This window comes from Pseudophryne corroboree, chromosome 10, assembly GCF_028390025.1.
Source record: "Pseudophryne corroboree isolate aPseCor3 chromosome 10, aPseCor3.hap2, whole genome shotgun sequence".
Classification (NCBI taxonomy): domain Eukaryota; kingdom Metazoa; phylum Chordata; class Amphibia; order Anura; family Myobatrachidae; genus Pseudophryne; species Pseudophryne corroboree.
Window position 1 is genome coordinate 164,537,091 of NC_086453.1, and position 20,563 is coordinate 164,557,653.

The 20,563-nt window shown below is 46.6% G+C and overlaps 1 protein-coding gene and 1 long non-coding RNA gene across 7 annotated transcripts in view; one reads left to right on the forward strand and one right to left on the reverse strand.

The window, feature by feature from the left end:
* The window catches only part of MCAM (melanoma cell adhesion molecule), a 909,696-nt gene that overhangs the window by 87,752 nt on the left and 801,381 nt on the right, over positions 1–20,563 (reverse strand). For all 6 annotated transcript variants that reach the window (XM_063942920.1, XM_063942918.1, XM_063942922.1 and 3 more), the window contains one exon: positions 7,077–7,218. In XM_063942920.1, coding sequence (XP_063798990.1) covers positions 7,077–7,218 — 142 coding nt within the window. The remainder of the gene's footprint in view (positions 1–7,076; positions 7,219–20,563) is intronic.
* LOC134966297 (uncharacterized) overlaps positions 1–20,563 on the forward strand; it is a 36,869-nt gene that overhangs the window by 6,735 nt on the left and 9,571 nt on the right. The window contains exons 2-3 of the long non-coding RNA XR_010188620.1: positions 7,093–7,277; positions 12,986–13,201. This is a non-coding gene — a long non-coding RNA (uncharacterized LOC134966297). The remainder of the gene's footprint in view (positions 1–7,092; positions 7,278–12,985; positions 13,202–20,563) is intronic.

Sequence of the window (20,563 nt, forward strand, 5' to 3'; positions counted from 1 at the left end):
ATCAGTGCGGATCTTGCAGGAAGAGAAGGTGCGGCCGCGGTGGGTGCACACATTCTACAGTAGGAGAGGTGAGGTGGTATGACTCGTGTACAGTGCTCTGGAGGTGTGAGGTGTAATTTTATGGGTGAGGTGTAATTTTGTGTTTGGGGGGCAAGGTGTAATTTTGTGTAGGGGGGGTGAGGTGTAATTTTGTGTAGGGGGGGTGAGGTGTAATTTTGTGCTTGGGGGGAGTGAGGTGTAATTTTATGTTTGGGGGTGTGATGTCATTTTATGGGTGCAAGGTGTAATTTTGTGTCTTGGGGAGAGAGGTGTAATTTTGTGTCTGGGGGTGTCGGGTGTAATTTTATAGGTGTCGGGTGTAATTTTATGTCTGGGGATGTGAGGTATAATTTTATGTCTATGGGTGTGAGGTGTAATTTTATGGGTGTGAGATGTAATTTTGTGTCTTGGGGAGTGAGGTGTAATTTTGTGTCTTGGGGAGTGAGGTGTAGTTTTATGTCTTGGGGTGTCGGGTGTAATTTTATAGGTGTCGGGTGTAATTTAGTGTCTTGGGGTGTGAGGTGTAATTTAGTATCTTGGGGTCTGAGGTGTAATTTAGTGTCCTGGGGTGTGAGGTGTAATTTAGTGTCTTGGGGTGTGAGGTGTAATTTAGTATCTTGGGGTGTGAGGTGTAATTTAGTGTCCTGGGGTGTGAGGTGTAATTTTGTGTCTTGGGGTGTGAGGTGTAGTTTTATGAGTGTTGGGTGTAATTTTATGTCTGGGGGTGTGAGGTGTAATTTTATGTCTGGGGGTGTGAGGTGTAGTTTTATGGGTGTCGGGTGTAATTTTATGTCTGGGGGTGTGAGGTGTAGTTTTATGGGTGTCGGGTGTAATTTTATAGGTGTCGGGTGTAATTTAGTGTCTTGGGGTGTGAGGTGTAATTTAGTGTCCTGGGGTGTGAGGTGTAATTTAGTGTCCTGGGGTGTGAGGTGTAATTTTGTGTCTTGGGGTGTGAGGTGTAGTTTTATGAGTGTTGGGTGTAATTTTATGTCTGGGGGTGTGAGGTGTAATTTTATGTCTGGGGGTGTGTTAGGGTCTCCTGCCCTGTGCTGCCACGTCGTCATGGCAACCGGGAGACAAGTGCTAGCGGAGTAACCTGAGCGCAGCTGATACTCCGGTTCGGGTCTTTTGCTGTGCAGTGGTTACAGGCTCTGTGCACGGCAGGGGATCCGGTGCTGGTTTTTGTGCTCACAGTCTGTGAGGTCTGAGTGGGGCGTGGACAGCACCTGCTTTATAAACCCTCTTCTCAGGTTAAGCAGATGCTGCTGAATCTTTGTTGGTTAGTTAGTTCCTGAAAGTTAGCCAGTACTGTGTAGCTTTGTATTTGTTGTTGCTTACTGCAAATAGGCCTGGGGATTTGGTACTACACTCTGCCAATCCAGACCTAGCAGTAAGACTGGAGTCAGTCGTTTAACTTGCTGGGGTTCTTTTGTTACTCTGTGAACTTAGCAAGTTTGCGGCTGTATTCTCAGACTTGCCTGCCTAAATCCTGTCTCACTGTGCAAGGTGTTCAGGTGTCGGTTTAGTGGCAGTAAGCTGAACCTGTGCACTGCAAGTGAGGATTAGGATTGTGGAGACTCTCCTTGTGTCTATCATTCCATCTCTGACCAAGGAGTTTACTGCCACACCCGTTGGTAACCCTTTAGGGTTTTGCTGTTGCCCTTAGCAACAGCATTTCGGGTTCTCTACGTATTAAAACACAACATCTTGCTTTTTCCATCTGAGCACTCCTAATACTAGGGAGACACCCAGTTTCTTAGCCTCTGGGCTTCTCTGTTCACTTTGTGTTTATTTTGTTACCCTATCACCTTCTGTGTACGTAATGTCATATTCCCCAGTCTGTCTGTGAGTTCATTTGTTTTGCATCCCTATCCGTTCAGACACCAGTACATTCCTGCAGGCACTGGTGTGCATAACAGTTCAGACACCAGTACATTCCTGTAGGCACTGGTGTGCATAACAGTTCAGACACCAGTACATTCCTGCAGGCACTGGTGTGCATGACAGGGTGTGAGGTGTAGTTTTATGGGTGTCGGGTGTAATTTTATGTCTGGGGGTGTGAGGTGTAGTTTTATGGGTGTCGGGTGTAATTTTATAGGTGTCGGGTGTAATTTTATGTCTGGGGTGAGGTGTAATTTTGTTTCTGGGGGTGTGAGGTGTAAATTTATGGGTGTGAGGTATCATTTTATGGGTGTGAGGTGTAATTTTGTGTCTTGGGGTGTGAGGTGTAATTTTATGGGTGTAGTATGGGTGACCGGCGGTCTCCTGACCGCCGTTCACCTTACCGACGCCGGGATCCCGGCAGCATACCGACGCCGGGATCCCGGCGGGGAAGGGCGAGTGCAGCAAGCCCCTTGCGGGCTCGCTGCGCTCAACACGCTGCGGGCTCGGTGGCGACCTGCGGTCGCCACGGGTTCTATTCCCACTCTATGGGTGTCGTGGACACCCACGAGTGGAAATAGTCCCTGTTGGTCGGCATGCCGACCATCGGGATAGTGAGCCGTTGGGCTCACGGAGGAGGTCATGTGACTGTCGGTCAGCCGACCGGCGGTCACATGACTACCACCCTAATTTTATAGGTGTCAGGTGTAATTTTGTGTCTGGGGGTGTGAGGTGTAATTTTATGTATGGGGGTGTGAGGTGTACTTTTGTGTCTGGGGGTTTAGATGTCTGCGGCTAACCGCAAAGTTAATTGATGTCACCCACAAGAGTGACCTCAATTAACCTCCCGATTATCCGCAGACCGCAATTTTCCCACCATTGACTATAATGGAGGACCGCTCCGTTTGATTGACAGGCCAGGAGCGCTCAGCCAATCAGGAGAGTGCTATGACGTAACGCTCCCTGATTTGCTGCCAGGTACTCTAGTGACAGGAGTCACAGTGGGGTCCCGGCATTTAGGGAAAGGGGATCCATGTGTAAACATGGATCCCCTTTAGTGCATTGGACCAGGTTTCTCGCTTTTTTATTTTTTTTGGTGCAATGTGCCTCAGTGCTCTCTACCTGGTGCAATGTGTCTCGTCTCAGTGCTTTCTACCTGGTGCAATGTGTCTCAGTGCTCTCTACCTGGTGCAGTGTGTCTCAGTGCTCTCTACCTGGTGCAATGTGCCTCAGTGCTCTCTACCTGGTGCAGTGTGTTTTTTTTATAGTGGATACTCGATACCAAGAAATTATTTACTAATATAAGGCTTACCAGTTTACTGCACTGAGAAAATTAACAGTATTTGCACTGTAACATTTACAAGATTGTTATTATTATTTTTTGTTTATATTATGGATATTTATATCCTAGATCCTGAATAAATACTATGATTATTTTGCTACTACCTCTTTATAGGAACCAATGACATGCAATCTATGGGGAGACTGCACTTACTATGAAGTTTGAACACACACTAAACCATCATTGTTACTTATTTACTCTACGCCAGTATCATTTATTACAAGAGACTCAAGTATTGTTGGTAAATCTATCTACAGTGTTTCTGTTTCCTGTGTTAGCCGACTATACCAGCCCACTATTTGTCTCCTTCTGTTAGGGGACTGTTAAGGCTAACTGTTGCAGGAACTAGTGTCAGTATTTATCATATTGGCTCTGACTGCGTCAGGCATATCTCCCCATGGCGTGTTCATACCACACGCAAACCTAGGTGTGGTTTTTTTGTCATTTTTTTGTTGTTTTCTATTGTTTTGTCATTTTTGTATTTATGTGTGTATGTTTTTGTCCCAGTCCTGGTTGGTGGCAACAGCTTTTAATGGTAATTAATAAAAGTTAGATTTTATGCAATATTTTTCAATGAGTGCCCCCCAAAAAACGAGAGTCTTTTCCTCTTCTTTTTTGGTATACTGGTGCAGTGTGTCTCAGTGCTCTCTACCTGGTGCAATGTGTCTTAGTGCTCTCTACCTGGTGCAATGTGTCTCTGTGCTCTCTACCTGGTGCAATGTGTCGCAGTACTCTCTACCTGGTGCAATGTGCCTCAGTGCTCTCTACATGGTGCAGTGTGCCTCAGTGCTCCCTACATGGTGCAGTGTGCCTCAGTGCTCTCTACATGGTGCAGTGTGCCTCAGTGCTCTCTACCTGGTGCAATGTGCCTCAGTGCTCTCTACCTGGTGCAATGTGTCGCAGTACTCTCTACCTGGTGCAATGTGCCTCAGTGCTCTCTACATGGTGCAGTGTGCCTCAGTGCTCTCTACATGGTGCAGTGTGCCTCAGTGCTCTCTACATGGTGCAGTGTGCCTCAGTGCTCTCTACCTGGTGCAATGTGCCTCAGTGCTCTCTACCTGGTGCAGTGTGTCTCAGTGCTCTCCACCTGGCGCAGTGTGTATAACATGCTCTATCTGGCGCAATATGTATAACGTGCTCTACTTGTCGCAGTGTGTATAGGAGGTTCTACCTGGTGCATTGTGTATTAGGTGCACTACTGTGTGGTGTAATGTGAATTGCCACTGTTATGTGGCCACGCCCCTTCCACATGAAACAACGCCCCTACATTTTTGACGCGCGCCTTCGGCGCGCACTGTCCATACTTTGTCCTGTGGGAATGGGAGCACCAAGCATTATAGTATGTACTGTACGTAATTTTGCCCTTCTAACTTAAAAAAGTGCCCTTCCGAATGAAAAATGTGCCCTCCCTGTGATCAGCACCCTGCCCTAAAAATCATAGAGTGAACACTAACATGATCTGCCTTTTGTTGGTGTAACTCCGCCTACATTATATTTTGAAGCAGTAATCCCGCCTACTTTTGTATTGGTCCCGCCTACAGTTGATTTGATGCCGCCCACAAGGCCACTTCTAGAATTTTTTCCAGGGCCACTTTTATCTCCCAATCCGTCCCTGCCCTCATCTCACGCTATTTACGTAAATTCAATAATTTATATCCCGCAGTTATATTCTGCATGCATATGTGGGGATGAGGGTTACGATAGGCTGTTGATCCCTGCTGAATCACACCAGCACTCCTGGGTTATTAAAGAACGGGCTATGTCAGAAAATAGAATACAGTCAGTATAGAGGTGGGTTTGCTCTCTTATATGTGAAGCCCACCGACTGGCATACTCCGCATAATTTATTATATATTTAGCAAGACGATACACATTTCTGACAGCCTAAATGTAATCATATGATCCTCCTGCCCTCCTCCTATGATCACATATCACCCTGCATAGCAATCTCCGGGTAGCACTTCCTTTATATATATATATTTTCTTCAGGTACAAAGCTATCAAATAAATGTACGGTACATCGGTAAATAAATTAGGAGCTTAGGAACCAACACATTGACATTAGCGGCGCACGGCTAAACCAATGCGCATTTCGCTCTTTGTTAGAGCTTCTTCTGGGCTCTAGCGTCCGGCGCCCGCCTCGTCATGCAGTTTATACCGTAGGTGGACCAATCGTCATGCCCGCTGTGTTCTCATTTTACTATCATTGGTGGGCGGGGGATTTTCAAACCTTCCGTCCGTTTCTCCGGCTTGCGGTATAGGTAATCAGTCTTCACACCTAACTCCTTTCACCTACACAGGTGATCTTGTTAGGTTCCATCCCATTATGTCAGTGTGCTAATTAGCCTGGGGAACCCCCGTGATGTGTATGCTCATAATTAATATAAATTGAACTATATAAATGATGTGGTATATTCATGTTACCGTTAAACCACAATATGTGTCTTTTTTTTTAATTATTTATATCAAATATGTGTCCTATTCTTATAACTATCCAGATTTAATATATACGAGCAACCTGCAGCAAATAAATGTACATATACTGTATTATCGTCAACTTTGCATGTGGGAATATGTATATCCATTTAATAATTTATTGTATTCAAAAAACCACATGAAACCATATCCCAGTGTTTCATATAACCTTTCACCCCTTCCAGGATGCAATCGCAAAGTGAAAGTTCACACATGTGTAATGTGCACGCTGCGCATGTGCAAACGGCCTTAAAGCGGCCGTTTAGATTTCAGTGACTTAGGGGGGAATGTAATAGGGTGTGAGAATCAGAAAGTGAGAGATTTTGTGGGAGTTCTCCTGTTTTTTTTTTTTTTTTTTTTAAATGGCCACTTTCAGACATACAACCCGGGAATTTCCCTGCTCTGCCTCGGGTTTTTCACTTGAGCAAAATGCCAGGGTTCTACTGGAGACCCCCTTTCACACTACACTTGAGACCAGAAAAATTGAAGACATAAGATGGGTATGCCCTGGCATTCTACAAGCCAGGGCAGCCAGGCTGCATACATGTCATACACAAACATACATGTCATACATGTCACACTCCTACACACTCAAGCAATCACACACACATGGGCGGTCATTCCGAGTTGCTCATAGCTGTGCTAAATTTAGCAAGTTAAAAGAAAATACAGATTCAAAACGTGAGGGTGGGTTTGCAAAACCAAAACACAAAAATGAATCCAGATCGAAACATGAGGGTTGGTGCACTTATCTAGTAAACATCCAATGCCCCTCTACACATTAGGCGACCAGCCGCAGAGCGGCCCAATGGGCAATACGGCAGACGGGTGACCCGGCGGTGGAGGGAGGTGAGGGGGAACTTAAGTTTCTTCACTACCCCCATCATCCGGCTCCATAGCAGTGCAAGCTAATATGGACGAGATTGTCCATATTGGCTTGCATGCATAAGCGACCCGGTACCAACGATGAACGAGCACGGGGCCGCGCATCGTTCATTGTTTGTGCCTACACACTGAACGATATGAATGAGTTCTCGTTCATTAATGAACGAGAACGTTCATATCGTTCAGTGTTATCCCCGATTGGGGGTGATTCAGACCTGATTGTAGATGTGCTCAATTTAGCACATCTACAATCAGCATCCCTGCATGCGGGGGGACGCCCTGCACAGGGCTAGTCTTACCCTGCATGTCAGGCCCTGCCCCGTTACACAAGTACAAAAGCAGCGGCGCCGGCCGATGCGCAGTTCAGCCCTAATGTGTAGGGCCATAAGGGTGCAGGATAAAGGAATTGTAAACTTTCGGCTGTAGTGTGGTAAATCTGATTGTAACTACTCACATATCTTGTTTTCCAGAGCGACCACAAGGAATGTGTCCCTTCTTATAAAGGAAGTATAGCACAGCTCCGAGAATGGCCAACAGAAGAATACACACAATGACAGCCACAATAACAACGCCATAGCTTTTTTCACTTCTGGAGCCTACAGAAATGACCACAAATACCACAGTTAATCAGTATACAGTATAATAGACAGAAGAGGTATTTTTCATTTGGCATACATAAAGAATGATCATCCTGAAACATGTCAAAACCAGATTATTAGCATGCAAGTTGTTAAAGTGTCATGTATATCTGGCAGTTACAAGACTTAATACAATGAAAACATCTGGTTCTACCTCTGTAACCTGTTTTTATGCAAGGGCATAAATACAATACTGTAAGTGCTGCTGGTGCAGCTGCTATGGGGACCACAGCTGATGGTAACCTGTCTTCCTTGTCTGTTCCATGTTTCTACGTGAGTTTTTTTTCCCATTGAGCCATACACAGGCACTTAAAATGTTACTTTGGGTCCCTTGCTAGTTTCACATGTTTCTATGGATACAAAATTACATAAAGGTAGAGCAAGATCATATGTACAGTGCATCCGGAAAGTATTCACAGTGCTTCACTTTTTCCACATTTTGTTATATTACAGCCTTATTCCAAACTGGAATAAATTCATTTTTTCACTCAAAATTCTAGACAAATACCCCATAATGACAACATGGATAAAGTGTTTGAGATTTTTGCACAAATATTAAAAATAAAAACGAAGAAATCACATGTACATAAGTATTCACTGCATTTGCTGAATACTTTGTTGGTGCACCTTTGGCAGCAATTACAGCCTTGTGTCTTTTTGAATATAATGCCACAAGCTTGGCACACCTATCTTTCGGCAGTTTTGCCCATTCCACTTTGCAGCACCTCTCAAGCTCCATCAAGTTGGATGGAAAGCGTTGGTGCACAGCCATTTTCAGATCTCTCACAGAGTTGTCCAGAGCCACTCCTTTAATATTTTGGCTGTGTTTTTAGGGTCGTTGCCCTGCTGAAAGATGAACTATCGCCCCAGTCTGAGGTCAAGAGTGCTGTGGAGCAGGTTTTCATCCAGGATGTCTCTGTACATTGCTGCATTCATCTTTCCCTCCATTCTGACTAGTCTCCCAGTTCCTACCACTGAAAAACATCCCCACAGCATGATACTGCCACCACCATGCTTCACTGTAGGGATAGTATTGGCCTGGTGATGAGCGGTGCCTGGTTTCCTCCAAACATGATGCCTGGCATTCACACCAAAGAGTTTAATCTTTGTCTCATCAGAACAGAGAATTGTTTCTCATGGTCTGAGAGTCCTTCAGGTGCATTTTCGCAAACTTCAGGCGGGTTGCTGTGTGCTTTTTACTAAGAAGTGGCTTCCGTCTGGCCACTCTACCATACGGGCCTGATTTGTGGATTGCTGCAGAGATGGTTGTCCTTCTGGAAGGTTCTCCTCTCTCCACAGAGAAATGCTGTAGCTCTGACAGAGCGACCATCGGGTTGTTGGTCACCTCCCTGACTAGGTCCCTTCTCACCCGATCGCTCAGTTTAGACGGCCGGCCAGCTCTAGGACAAGTTATTGTGGTTTCAAACTTCTTCCATTTATGGATGATGGAGGCCACTGTGCTCATTGGGACAAAAAGCAGCAGATATTTTTCTGTACCCTTCCCCAGATTTGTGCCTTGAGACAATCCTGTCTCGGAGGTCTACAGACCATTCCTTTGACTTCATGCTTGGTTTGTGCTCAGACATGCACTGTCAAGTGTGGGACCTTATTTAGACAGGTGTGTGCCTTTCCAAATCATGTCCAATCAACTGAATTTACCAATGAACCTGTAGCAACATCTCAAGGATGATCAGTGGAAACAAGATGCATCTGAGCTCAATTTTGAGCTTCATTGCAAAGGCAGTGAATATATATGTACATGTGATTACTTAGTTTTTTATTTTTAATACATTTGCAAATATCACAAAAACTTTTTTCACGTTGTCATTATGGGGTATTGTGTGTAGAATTTTCAGGAAAAAAATGAATTTATTCCGGGTTGGAATAAGGCTGTAATATAACAAAATGTGGAAAAAGTGAGGCACTGTGAATACTTTGCGGATGCACTGTGAGTCACTGGCTAAAGTCCCTACATACACGTAACACTTTTCCTGTATATTTTTGGTTTTGTGTGAAACAAATGAAGATCTATAGTTTGAAGACATGTAATTGAGCTAGAAATAAGCAGTTGAAAATACAAAATGGTATATAGTGCAGATCTATAGTTTGAAGACATGTAATTGAGCTAGAAATAAGCAGTTGAAAATACAAAATGGTATATAGTGCAGGGAAAATTTTATATATATAAATCAAGGTTGGCTGGTGGCCCCAGCACATTGGTTCAATCCAAGGCACCCCTCAAATTTTCTTTTTGTGCACTAATTGCCGACACAGGTCCAACAATGTTTTAAACAGTTAACCTAACTGTATTTATTTCCAGTGGAGTCTACGGCTGTTACCCCAGTTGATTTCCCTATTCCCTTGGAACTATAAACCTCAGTCGGGATGTCTAATACCGGCTTAGAAGTGGATGCGGCCTTGGAATTGATACAGCGAGATGCCAGTGAACGACTGAGCTTCTCAGACGCTGAGGCGAGGGCTATCTTGGTTGATAGAAAGCTGGAGGACGAAACCACTAAAAGCAGCAATGATGACATATACAAGAAATGGCTGAGGATGAAACAAAAGGAGTGTGATTTTTTGTATCATGGTATATCCTTATCTGACTACTATAGGAACAACATGATACCCCGGGGCTTTAGGGTACGCAACTCACCGACGATAGGCCGTTATAACACCTCATTTTGCCGTCGGTGGGTTGCTATCCTTAACAAGTGTTCAATGGACCTCATCCTATTGGTCGTTGAAGAGTCTACCAGGGAACTCAATAGTATCAGGGAACAACTCCTAGTGTTTGAAGGAGAACATAAACCGGCCCTAACACTTGATACACACACCGATTGGATATCCAAATTAAATACCCAAGTGGAGCAATACCGCCAAGACCTGGTGCGGTTTAAAAAGGAGAAACTGGACATTGTCCAAAGGGATTACCAGCAGCGACAGGTTTATCCCTGGCTAGGAGGCCAACGTAATCCACAGGAACACCCAAACCGACGCCAGCGTACCCGCAGAGGACGCGAATACTATGGAGGCACTAGCACGTCAGCCAGTGAGTCGGAAGGAAGTACAGGGGTGTCTCATTCACAAGGAGGCCGTATCCCTTTAGGAGTACGGCCGCAGGGGACAGAATCCCGTTTCAACCGTACTCCCAAAGCAGGTCGCGGACGAGGACGAGGACGAGGAGGGCGGGCCAAAACCAGAGAGCCATCCGCGCCCAGGCCTCCTCGACCTTAAAAGAAACAGTATTTAATCTATCCTCCACTCCACTAACCGAAATTCAATATCGGACTTTATCAAAAGGACTGTCCTTTGTCCCTACGGTCCCTCCGGACCCATTAGAGTGGAAGGTAGAGGTGCATCGCCTCAATAGATCACTTAGAAGGAGTGAATTTTTCAACAATAGGGAGAGAGACCCCGACTCATCCACTTCAGGGATACCGAAGCAATTACAAAAAATAGCCCCACGCTCACTATTTGATCCCCCCAGCCTAAACCCTTCCATACGAACCTTCACACGAATGTTGGAACAAGATGTCGAGAACAAATCAAGATCAACCAATATGACCAGATCCGAATTGGAAACACTTAATGAACTGTCCCGTAGATCGGACATAGTAATCCGCAAAGCGGATAAGGGAGGATCTATAGTCATACAGGATCTCGATGACTATATCAAGGAGAGTGAACGCCAGCTCAGCGACAACAAAACGTACAAACGTTTGACTATGGATCCTACCAGAGATTATAAGAAAGAGTTGGACTCTCTGTTGGATTCGGCTGTTGGGCAAGACATCATTTCTTCTAAGACTTGTAATATGCTTAAAATAGAACATCCCAAGGCCCCACTGTTCTATACAGTGCCTAAGGTCCACAAAAGTTTGGTGGACCCCCCTGGCCGACCGATAGTATCGGCCAGGGGTTCTCTGTATCATCCCATATCGGTGTTTCTCGATGCATATTTGAACCCATGTGTACAGAACTTGCCGTCGTATCTAAAGGATACTACTAATCTCCTGTTACAGTTACAGGAGTTGGGCCCTTTACCTGGAGGGACCTTACTATGCAGCGCGGATGTCTCCAGCCTCTACACCTGCATTCCACACGAGGCAGGTGTGGAGGCTGTGAGACAATTGATTCAGGACAATGTTTGGTACCAGGGCCCTGATATAACGTTTTTCTTGTCCTTGTTGGATAGGGTCCTTAGAAGGAATTATTTCGTGTACAACGGCAGGTTCTGGTTACAAATAGCAGGCTGTGCGATGGGGTCAGCAGTGGCCCCATCGTACGCGAATGCATTCATGTCTTTGGTAGAGAAACAGATGTTTGCCCTGGACCCTGCCATAGCCACACGGGTCGTCTATTATAGGCGCTACATAGATGACCTCATTGTGCTATGGCGGGGTCCTAGGGAACAACTCATGGCCATATGGGAAGACCACAATAGTACCCAACATGCTGTACAATTCACCTATGAGATAGATGACAGTACTATTAATTATCTTGATGTCACCATTACCATTATTAATAATCAATTGCACACTGCACTTTATGTAAAAAGTACTGATAGAAATACACTGATGGCCTACCAAAGTTTCCACCCACCCTCATTACGTAGAGGCCTACCTTTCTCACAGTTCATGCGGGTCCGACGAATTACCTCGGACCCTGATGAGACAGCTAGAAGCATGGACCAGATGTTAATTAAGTTTGCAGAAAGGGGTTACCCTATTAAGGAACTGCGGAAAGCAAGGGCCCGGGCATTACAGATTCCCAGAGCACAAGCCCTGCGTCCCAGTAATAGATTGCAGTCACAGCCAGGACCTAAACTCCCTTGGGTCAATAAATACACTACGGCAACCAGAGACAGGGTTAGACGAGCCAAAAACCTGTGGCCGATGATACAGACAGATCCCTCCTTGTCCACCTTAACTGAAACATCATTATTACCTAGTCATACCCGTGGCAGAAACATAGGGGATTATGTCATGAAGTTGGACATTTCAGATCTTACTAAAAATCGTGAAAGTCATTTCCTTAGGTCCAAACATGGATGCTACAGGTGCCTTGGCTGTGCAACATGTAACACACTGATTACGGGTACATCATTTAAACACCCCTCTACTGGTAAAATGTATCCAATTAAACATCGACTTACCTGTACTACTACACATGTGATTTATTTAATCACGTGCCCCTGTGGGCTGGCCTATATCGGTAAAACGATTAGGCAGTTTCGAGAACGTATGGCACTCCATAGGAGTGCCATTAAGAAAGCACACGAGAAAGGAACAAGTGACCAACCCTTTGCCCGGCATTGTGTCCAGGCTAAACATGGGGTGGCCAGCATTAGGGCCATACTGATTGACCACGTACCTAATACACTTAGGGGAGGCAATAGGGACAGGATTCTTCTACAGAAGGAATCGCGCTGGATTTTCCAATTAGGCACACTTTCGCCTGGAGGTCTTAATGAGAATCTGGGCATCCAGTGTTTTCTTTAGAATTCCCTAGCAATAAGTTACTTAAGTTTATTACTACTTAATATACTTAATAATCTAATATTCTTATGTAAGGGTCTAGGGACATCAGGGGCCAGCCGTAGGCGTTACTCCACTGGTTAGTACCGGTGGTACTTGTCTTGTTGTTTTTAAAGCTTCTTTATGTATTGTGTTTTGTTTCACATCACATTTATCTTCTGTTTATTGTTATTGTTTTTTTCTAGGTTGCTAGGTAACACTTGTGAGGCGGCCCGACTCTCAGCGGTGATTGGCTATACCAATAACACGTCCTCCGTGAGGGGCGGGCGGCAGGGCTGCGTATTGACGTCTCCGGGTGTTTCCATGGAGACGGACGAGTGACGCGGCCGGCCACTGACGTCAGCGGGAGGCGACGCGATGGAAGCCGGACCCACGAGCGGGAGTCAGGCGCCGCTGCACAGGTGAGTACAATTGTTTTATTATGTTTTGCACCTGGGCATGTGTGTATTTATACCTCTATTATGTCACTCATTTGGCTGGTTAGGCCCTGAGGACGGGGTTGTCCCCGAAACATGTCGGATTAAACTAACTGCATTTTCGTTACTTCAAGTCTGCTGAGTGCCGCTCATTGTTACCTACACTATATATATATATATATATATATATAATACAGGATTATCCACCTAGTGGAACAGATATCACTCTCCAGACTTTACTTCAATAATTCAGCAAAAGAAAGTATTTAATGTAAAGGTAATCTCACAGTTCAAGTGTAATATCCATTTCCGACATTTCGGTCCACACCAGGACCTTTGTAAAGGAGTTACAGCGTGGTCAAAGCAGTCAGCATCACAGCAAAAGTCAGCATAATAGGTAACTGTTATACAGAGATGTTGCCTCACCGACCCCCATTAAATAACCCGCATATAGATGCCAGTCCCACCCCCACACTTACAGGAAATGGGGTGGAACGCATGGCTGAGATGCAGACATCACTTCCTTGTTCACAGGAAGCGTGCTGCGTCCGTATAATCGAGTGGTGCATCGGACGTGCCGTGGAACGCAATCCGGAAGTGGGGAGAGCCATGTGCTGGAACGCACGCGTCACTTCCGGGGTTTACCGGAAGTGAGCTGTGTCCTGTTTATTCAGTATCCACAGTCGTGCTCACCGCTGACCGCGGAGCAATACATCATTAGTGGTGTAATACACTAGAGTGCATCACTGATATTAGGGCAGAATAATGGTTAGCACATCAATTGGTTTATTGCACTGGAGTATGTCACTAGTTATTGGGCAGATGTGGAACCGACAGCGATGGCAGAATTATCCACCGCGATCCATCATCATAGTGTACATACATTGGAGTGTATCACTGGTATTAGGGCAAGATACAGGTTACCACATCATTATATTGGTTTATTGTACTCGAGTGCTTTTACTGGCTATTGGGCAGATGTGAGACCGGCAGCGATGGGTAAATTACCCACTGCGATCCAGATCATAATCTGCCTCACCCACCACGAATATAGTTTACACAGGGCATTACTCATAAATACATAAACATTATTTCATCAAATTCCAATTCTAGCTGGGTATAACAGAGGCCGGTGTGGTCACTGTATTGGTCCTATACCATAATACAAAAATAATAGGCATCCACCTGCTCTCAAGGACAATGCGCAACAACACTAATAAGGATATCATGGAAACACAATTATCTGAGATGACTTCGCGATTCCTTGAGCGAGGATATGACAAGAAAACGGTTATGCAATGTCTGACGAAGGCCAGGAGAAAGTTTGAACCTTCCACAGCTACAACGCAGGTGACACCTGCACCAGACCGAATGGTCTTCACGACCACATATGATCATTTGTCCAATAGGGTCCGAGGAGCTGTCCGTAAGAATTGGCCTATTCTAACCACCGATGACCAGCTCAAATTGAGAAGGATTCCTCCCCCCCTATTATGGCCTACCGTAGGGCGGCCAATTTAAAACAACTACTACTAAGACCTATGGCTGGGTAGGAATCACCCATGAACACTACATGGTTGCATGAGAAAAGGCCTGGTTGCTTCAAATGCACTGGGTGCACTACGTGCAGGAGTATGCTAACAGGCCCAACATTTCCGCACCCCCATTCGGGGCGACTGATAGCTATTAAAATAAGAATTTACTCACCGGTAATTCTATTTCTCGTAGTCCGTAGTGGATGCTGGGAACTCCGTAAGGACCATGGGGAATAGCGGGCTCCGAAGGAGGCTGGGCACTCTAGAAAGATCTTAGACTACCTGGTGTGCACTGGCTCCTCCCACTATGACCCTCCTCCAAGCCTCAGTTAGGATACTGTGCCCGGACGAGCGTACACAATAAGGAAGGATTTTGAATCCCGGGTAAGACTCATACCAGCCACACCAATCACACCGTACAACTCGTGATATGAAACCCAGTTAACAGTATGAAACAACAGAGCCTCTCAACAGATGGCTCAACAATAACCCGATTTAGTTAACAGTAACTATGTACAAGTATTGCAGATAAACCGCACTTGGGATGGGCGCCCAGCATCCACTACGGACTACGAGAAATAGAATTACCGGTGAGTAAATTCTTATTTTCTCTGACGTCCTAGTGGATGCTGGGAACTCCGTAAGGACCATGGGGATTATACCAAAGCTCCCAAACGGGCGGGAGAGTGCGGATGCTCTGCAACACCGAATGAGAGAACTCCAGGTCCTCCTCAGCCAGGGTATCAAATTTATAGAATTTTGCAAATGTGTTTGCCCCTGACCAAGTAGCAGCTCGGCAAAGTTGTAAAGCCGAGACCCCTCGGGCAGCCGCCCAAGATGAGCCCACCTTCCTTGTGGAATGGGCATTGACAGATTTTGGCTGTGGCAGGCCTGCCACAGAATGTGCAAGCTGAATTGTATTACAAATCCAACGAGCAATAGTCTGCTTAGAAGCAGGAGCACCCAGCTTGTTGGGTGCATATAGGATAAACAGCGAGTCAGATTTTCTGACTCTAGCCGTTCTGGAAACATATATTTTCAGTGCCCTGACAACGTCTAGCAACTTGGAGTCCTCCAAGTCCCTAGTAGCCGCAGGCACCACAATAGGCTGGTTCAGGTGAAACGCTGACACCACCTTTGGGAGAAACTGGGGACGAGTCCTCAATTCTGCCCTATCCATATGGAAAATCAGATAAGGGCTTTTACAGGACAAAGCCGCCAATTCTGATACTCGCCTGGCAGAAGCCAAGGCCAATAACATAACCACCTTCCACGTGAGATATTTCAGATCCACGGTTTTTAGTGGTTCAAACCAATGTGATTTTAAGAAACTCAACACCACGTTGAGATCCCAAGGTGCCACAGGGGGCACAAACGGGGACTGAATATGCAGCACTCCTTTAACAAATGTCTGAACTTCAGGTACTGAAGCTAGTTCTTTTTGAAAGAAAATCGACAGAGCCGAGATCTGTACCTTAATGGAGCCCAGTTTTAGGCCCATATTTACTCCTGCTTGCAGGAAATGCAGAAATCGACCTAGTTGAAATTCCTCCGTTGGGGCCTTTTCGGCCTCACACCATGCAACATACTTCCGCCATATGCGGTGATAATGAGTTGCTGTGACCTCTTTCCTGGCTTTAATAAGCGTAGGAATGACTTCCTCCGGAATGCCCTTTTCCTTCAGGATCCGGCGTTCAACCACCATGCCGTCAAACGCAGCCGCGGTAAGTCTTGGAACAGACAGGGCCCCTGCTGTAGCAGGTCTTGTCTGAGCGGCAGAGACCACGGGTCCTCTGAGATCATCTCTTGAAGTTCCGGGTACCACGCTCTTCTTGGCCAATCCGGAACCACGAGAATTGTGTTTACTCCTCGCTTTCTTATTATTCTCAATACCTTTGGTATGAGAGGTAGAGGAGGGAACACATAAACTGACCGGTACACCCACGGTGTCACTAGAGCGTCCACAGCTATCGCCTGAGGGTCTCTTGACCTGGCGCAATACCTCTCTAGTTTTTTGTTTAGGCGGGACGCCATCATGTCCACCTGTGGACGACCCCATTGATTTACAATCATTTGGAAGACTTCTGGATGAAGTCCCCACTCTCCCGGGTGGAGGTCGTGCCTGCTGAGAAAGTCTGCTTCCCAGTTGTCCACTCCCGGGATGAACACTGCTGACAGTGCTAGTACATGATTCTCCGCCCATCGGAGAATTCTTGTGGCTTCTGCCATTGCCATCCTGCTTCTTGTGCCGCCCTGTCGATTCACATGGGCGACTGCCGTGATGTTGTCTGACTGGATCAGCACCGGCTGGTGTAGGAGCAGGGATTTTGCTTGACTTAGGGCATTGTAAATGGCCCTTAGTTCCAGAATATTTATGTGAAGGGCAGTCTCCTGACTTGACCATAGTCCTTGGAAGTTTCTTCCCTTTGTGACTGCCCCCCAGCCTCGTAGGCTGGCATCCGTGGTCACCAGGACCCAGTCCTGTATGCCGAATCTGCGGCCCTTCAGAAGATGAGCACTCTGCAGCCACCACAGAAGAGACACCCTGGTTCTTGGGGACAGGGTTATCAAGCGATGCATCTGAAGATGCGATCCGGACCACTTGTCCAACAGGTCCCACTGAAAAATTCTGGCATGGAACCTGCCGAATGGAATTGCTTCGTAAGAAGCTACCATCTTTCCCAGGACCCGCGTGCAGTGATGCACCGATACCTGTTTTGGTTTTAGGAGGTCTCTGACTAGAGAAGACAACTCCCTGGCTTTCTCCTCCGGGAGAAACACTTTTTTCTAGACTGTGTCTAGAATCATTCCCAGGAACATTAGACATGTCGTGGGGACCAGCTGTGACTTTGGGATATTCAGAATCCAGCCGTGCTGGCGCAGCACTTCCTGAGATAGTGCTACTCCCACTAACAACTGTTCCTTGGATCGTGCCTTTATTAGGAGATCGTCCAAGTATGGGATAATTAAAACTCCCTTTTTTCGAAGGAGTATCATAATTTCCGCCATAACCTTGGTAAATACCCTCGGTGCCGTGGAGAGTCCAAACGGCAGCGTCTGGAATTGGTAATGGCAATCCTGTACCACAAATCTGAGGTACTCCTGGTGAGGATGGTAAATGGGGACATGCAGGTAAGCATCCTTGATGTCCAGGGATACCATGTAATCGCCCTCGTCCAGGCTTGCAATAACCGCCCTGAGCGATTCCATCTTGAACTTGAATTTTTTTATGTATGTGTTCAAGGATTTCAAATTTAAAATGGGTCTCACCGAACCGTCCGGTTTCGGCACCACAAATAGTGTGGAATAGTAACCCCGGCCTTGTTGAAGTAGGGGTACCCTGATTATCACCTGCTGGGAATACAGCTTGTGAATCGCTGCTAGCACCGCCTCCCTGTCTGAGGGAGCAATCGGCAAGGCAGATTTTAGGAACCGGTGGGGTGGAGCCGCCTCGAATTCCAGCTTGTATCCCTGAGATACTATTTGAAGGATCCAGGGATCTACCTGTGAGCGAGCCCACTGATCGCTGAAATTCATGAGGCGGGCCCCCACCGTACCTGGCTCCGCCTGTGGAGCCCCCCCGTCATGCGGCGGACTTGGAAGAGGAAGCGGGGGAGGACTTTTGTTCCTGGGAACCTGCTGTTTGCTGCAGCCTTTTTCCCCTACCTCTGCCTCTAGACAGAAAAGACCCTCCTTTTCCCCGCTTGTTTTTCTGGGTCCGAAAGGACTGAACCTGATAAAATGGCGCCTTCTTAGGCTGTGAGGGGACATGGGGTAAAAATGCTGACTTCCCAGACGTTGCTGTGGAAACTAGGTCGGAGAGACCATCCCCAAATAATTCCTCCCCTTTATAAGGCAAAACTTCCATGTGCCTTTTGGAATCTGCATCTCCAGTCCACTGGCGAGTCCATAAGCATCTCCTAGCAGAGATGGATAATGCACTTACTTTAGATGCCAGCCGGCAGATTTCCCTCTGTGCATCTCTCATGTATAAGACTGAGTCTTTGATATGGTCAATTGTTAGCAGAATCGTGTCTCTGTCTAATGTGTCAATATTTTCTGACAGTTTATCTGACCACGCAGCGGCAGCACTGCACATCCATGCTGACGCAATAGCTGGTCTAAGTATAATGCCTGAGTGTGTATATACAGACTTCAGGATCGCCTCCTGCTTTCTATCAGCAGGTTCCTTAAGGGCGGCCGTATCCTGGGACGGTAGTGCCACCTTTTTAGACAAACGTGTGAGCGCTTTATCCACCCTAGGGGGTGTTTCCCAACGTAACCTATCCTCTGGCGGGAAAGGGAACGCCATTAGTATCTTCTTAGGAATTACCAATTTCTTATCAGGGGAAGCCCACGCTTCTTCACACACTTCATTTAATTCATCTGACGGGGGAAAAACTACAGGTAGTTTTTTCTCCCCAAACATAATACCCTTTTTTGTGGTACCTGGATGTAAATCAGAAATATTTAACACCTCTTTCATTGCCTCAATCATGCAGTGAATGGCCTTAACGGGCATTAAATTTGACTCATCGTCGTCGACACTGGTGTCAGTATCCGTGTCGACATCTACTTGTGCCATCTGAGATAGTGGGCGTTTCAGAGCCCCTGATGACTTTTGAGACACCTGGACAGGCACGAGCTGAAGACTCGGCTGTCCCACAGTCGGCATGTCGTCAAATTTTTTATGTAAGGAGTCTATACGTGCACTCATTTTCTGCCATAAACTCATCCACTCAGGTGTCTGCCCCCCAGGGGGTGACATCCCTGCTAAAGGCATCTGCTCCCCCTCCACATCATTATCCTCCTCAAACATGTCGACACAGCCGTACCGACACACTCCACACACACAGGGAATGCTCAAACAGAGGACAGGACCCACAAAAAGCCCTTTGGGGGGACAGAGTAAGAGTATGCCAGCACACACCAGAGCGCTATATATATACAGGGACTAACTGAGTTATGTCCCTAATAGCTGCTTTTCAATAAAATATATATACTGCCAAATTTAATGCCCCCCCTCTCTTTTCCCTCTTACTGGTACTGTAGATTGCAGGGAAGAGCCAGGGAGCTTCCTTCCAGCAGGAGCTGTGAGGGAAAAATGGCGCCAGTGTGCTGAGGAGATAGGCTCCGCCCCTTTTTCGCGGCCTATTCTCCCGCTTTTTATGGAATTCTGGCAGGGGTATTTACCTCATATATAGCCCCTGGGGCTATATATTGAGGTATTTTAGCCAGCCAAGGTGTTTTTATTGCTGCCTTAGGGCGCCCCCCCCCCCCAGCGCCCTGCACCCTCAGTGACCGGAGTGTGAAGTGTGTGAGAGGAGCAATGGCGTACAGCTGCAGTGCTGTGCGCTACCTTGGTGAAGACAGTCTTCATGCCGCCGATTTTCCGGACCATCTTCTTGCTTCTGGCTCTGTAAGGGGGACGGCGGCGCGGCTCCGGGACCGAACATCAAGGCTGGGCCTGCGGTCGATCCCTCTGGAGCTAATGGTGTCCAGTAGCCTAAGAAGCCCAATCCGGCTGCAAGCAGGCGATTTCGCTTCTTCTCCCCTTAGTCCCTCGCTGCAGTGAGCCTGTTGCCAGCAGGTCTCACTGAAAATAAAAAAATCTAAGACTATTACTTTCTAAGAGCTCAGGAGAGCCCCTAGTGTGCATCCAACCTCGGCCGGGCACGAAATCTAACTGGAGGAGGAGGGTCATAGTGGGAGGAGCCAGTGCACACCAGGTAGTCTAAGATCTTTCTAGAGTGCCCAGCCTCCTTCGGAGCCCGCTATTCCCCATGGTCCTTACGGAGTTCCCAGCATCCAC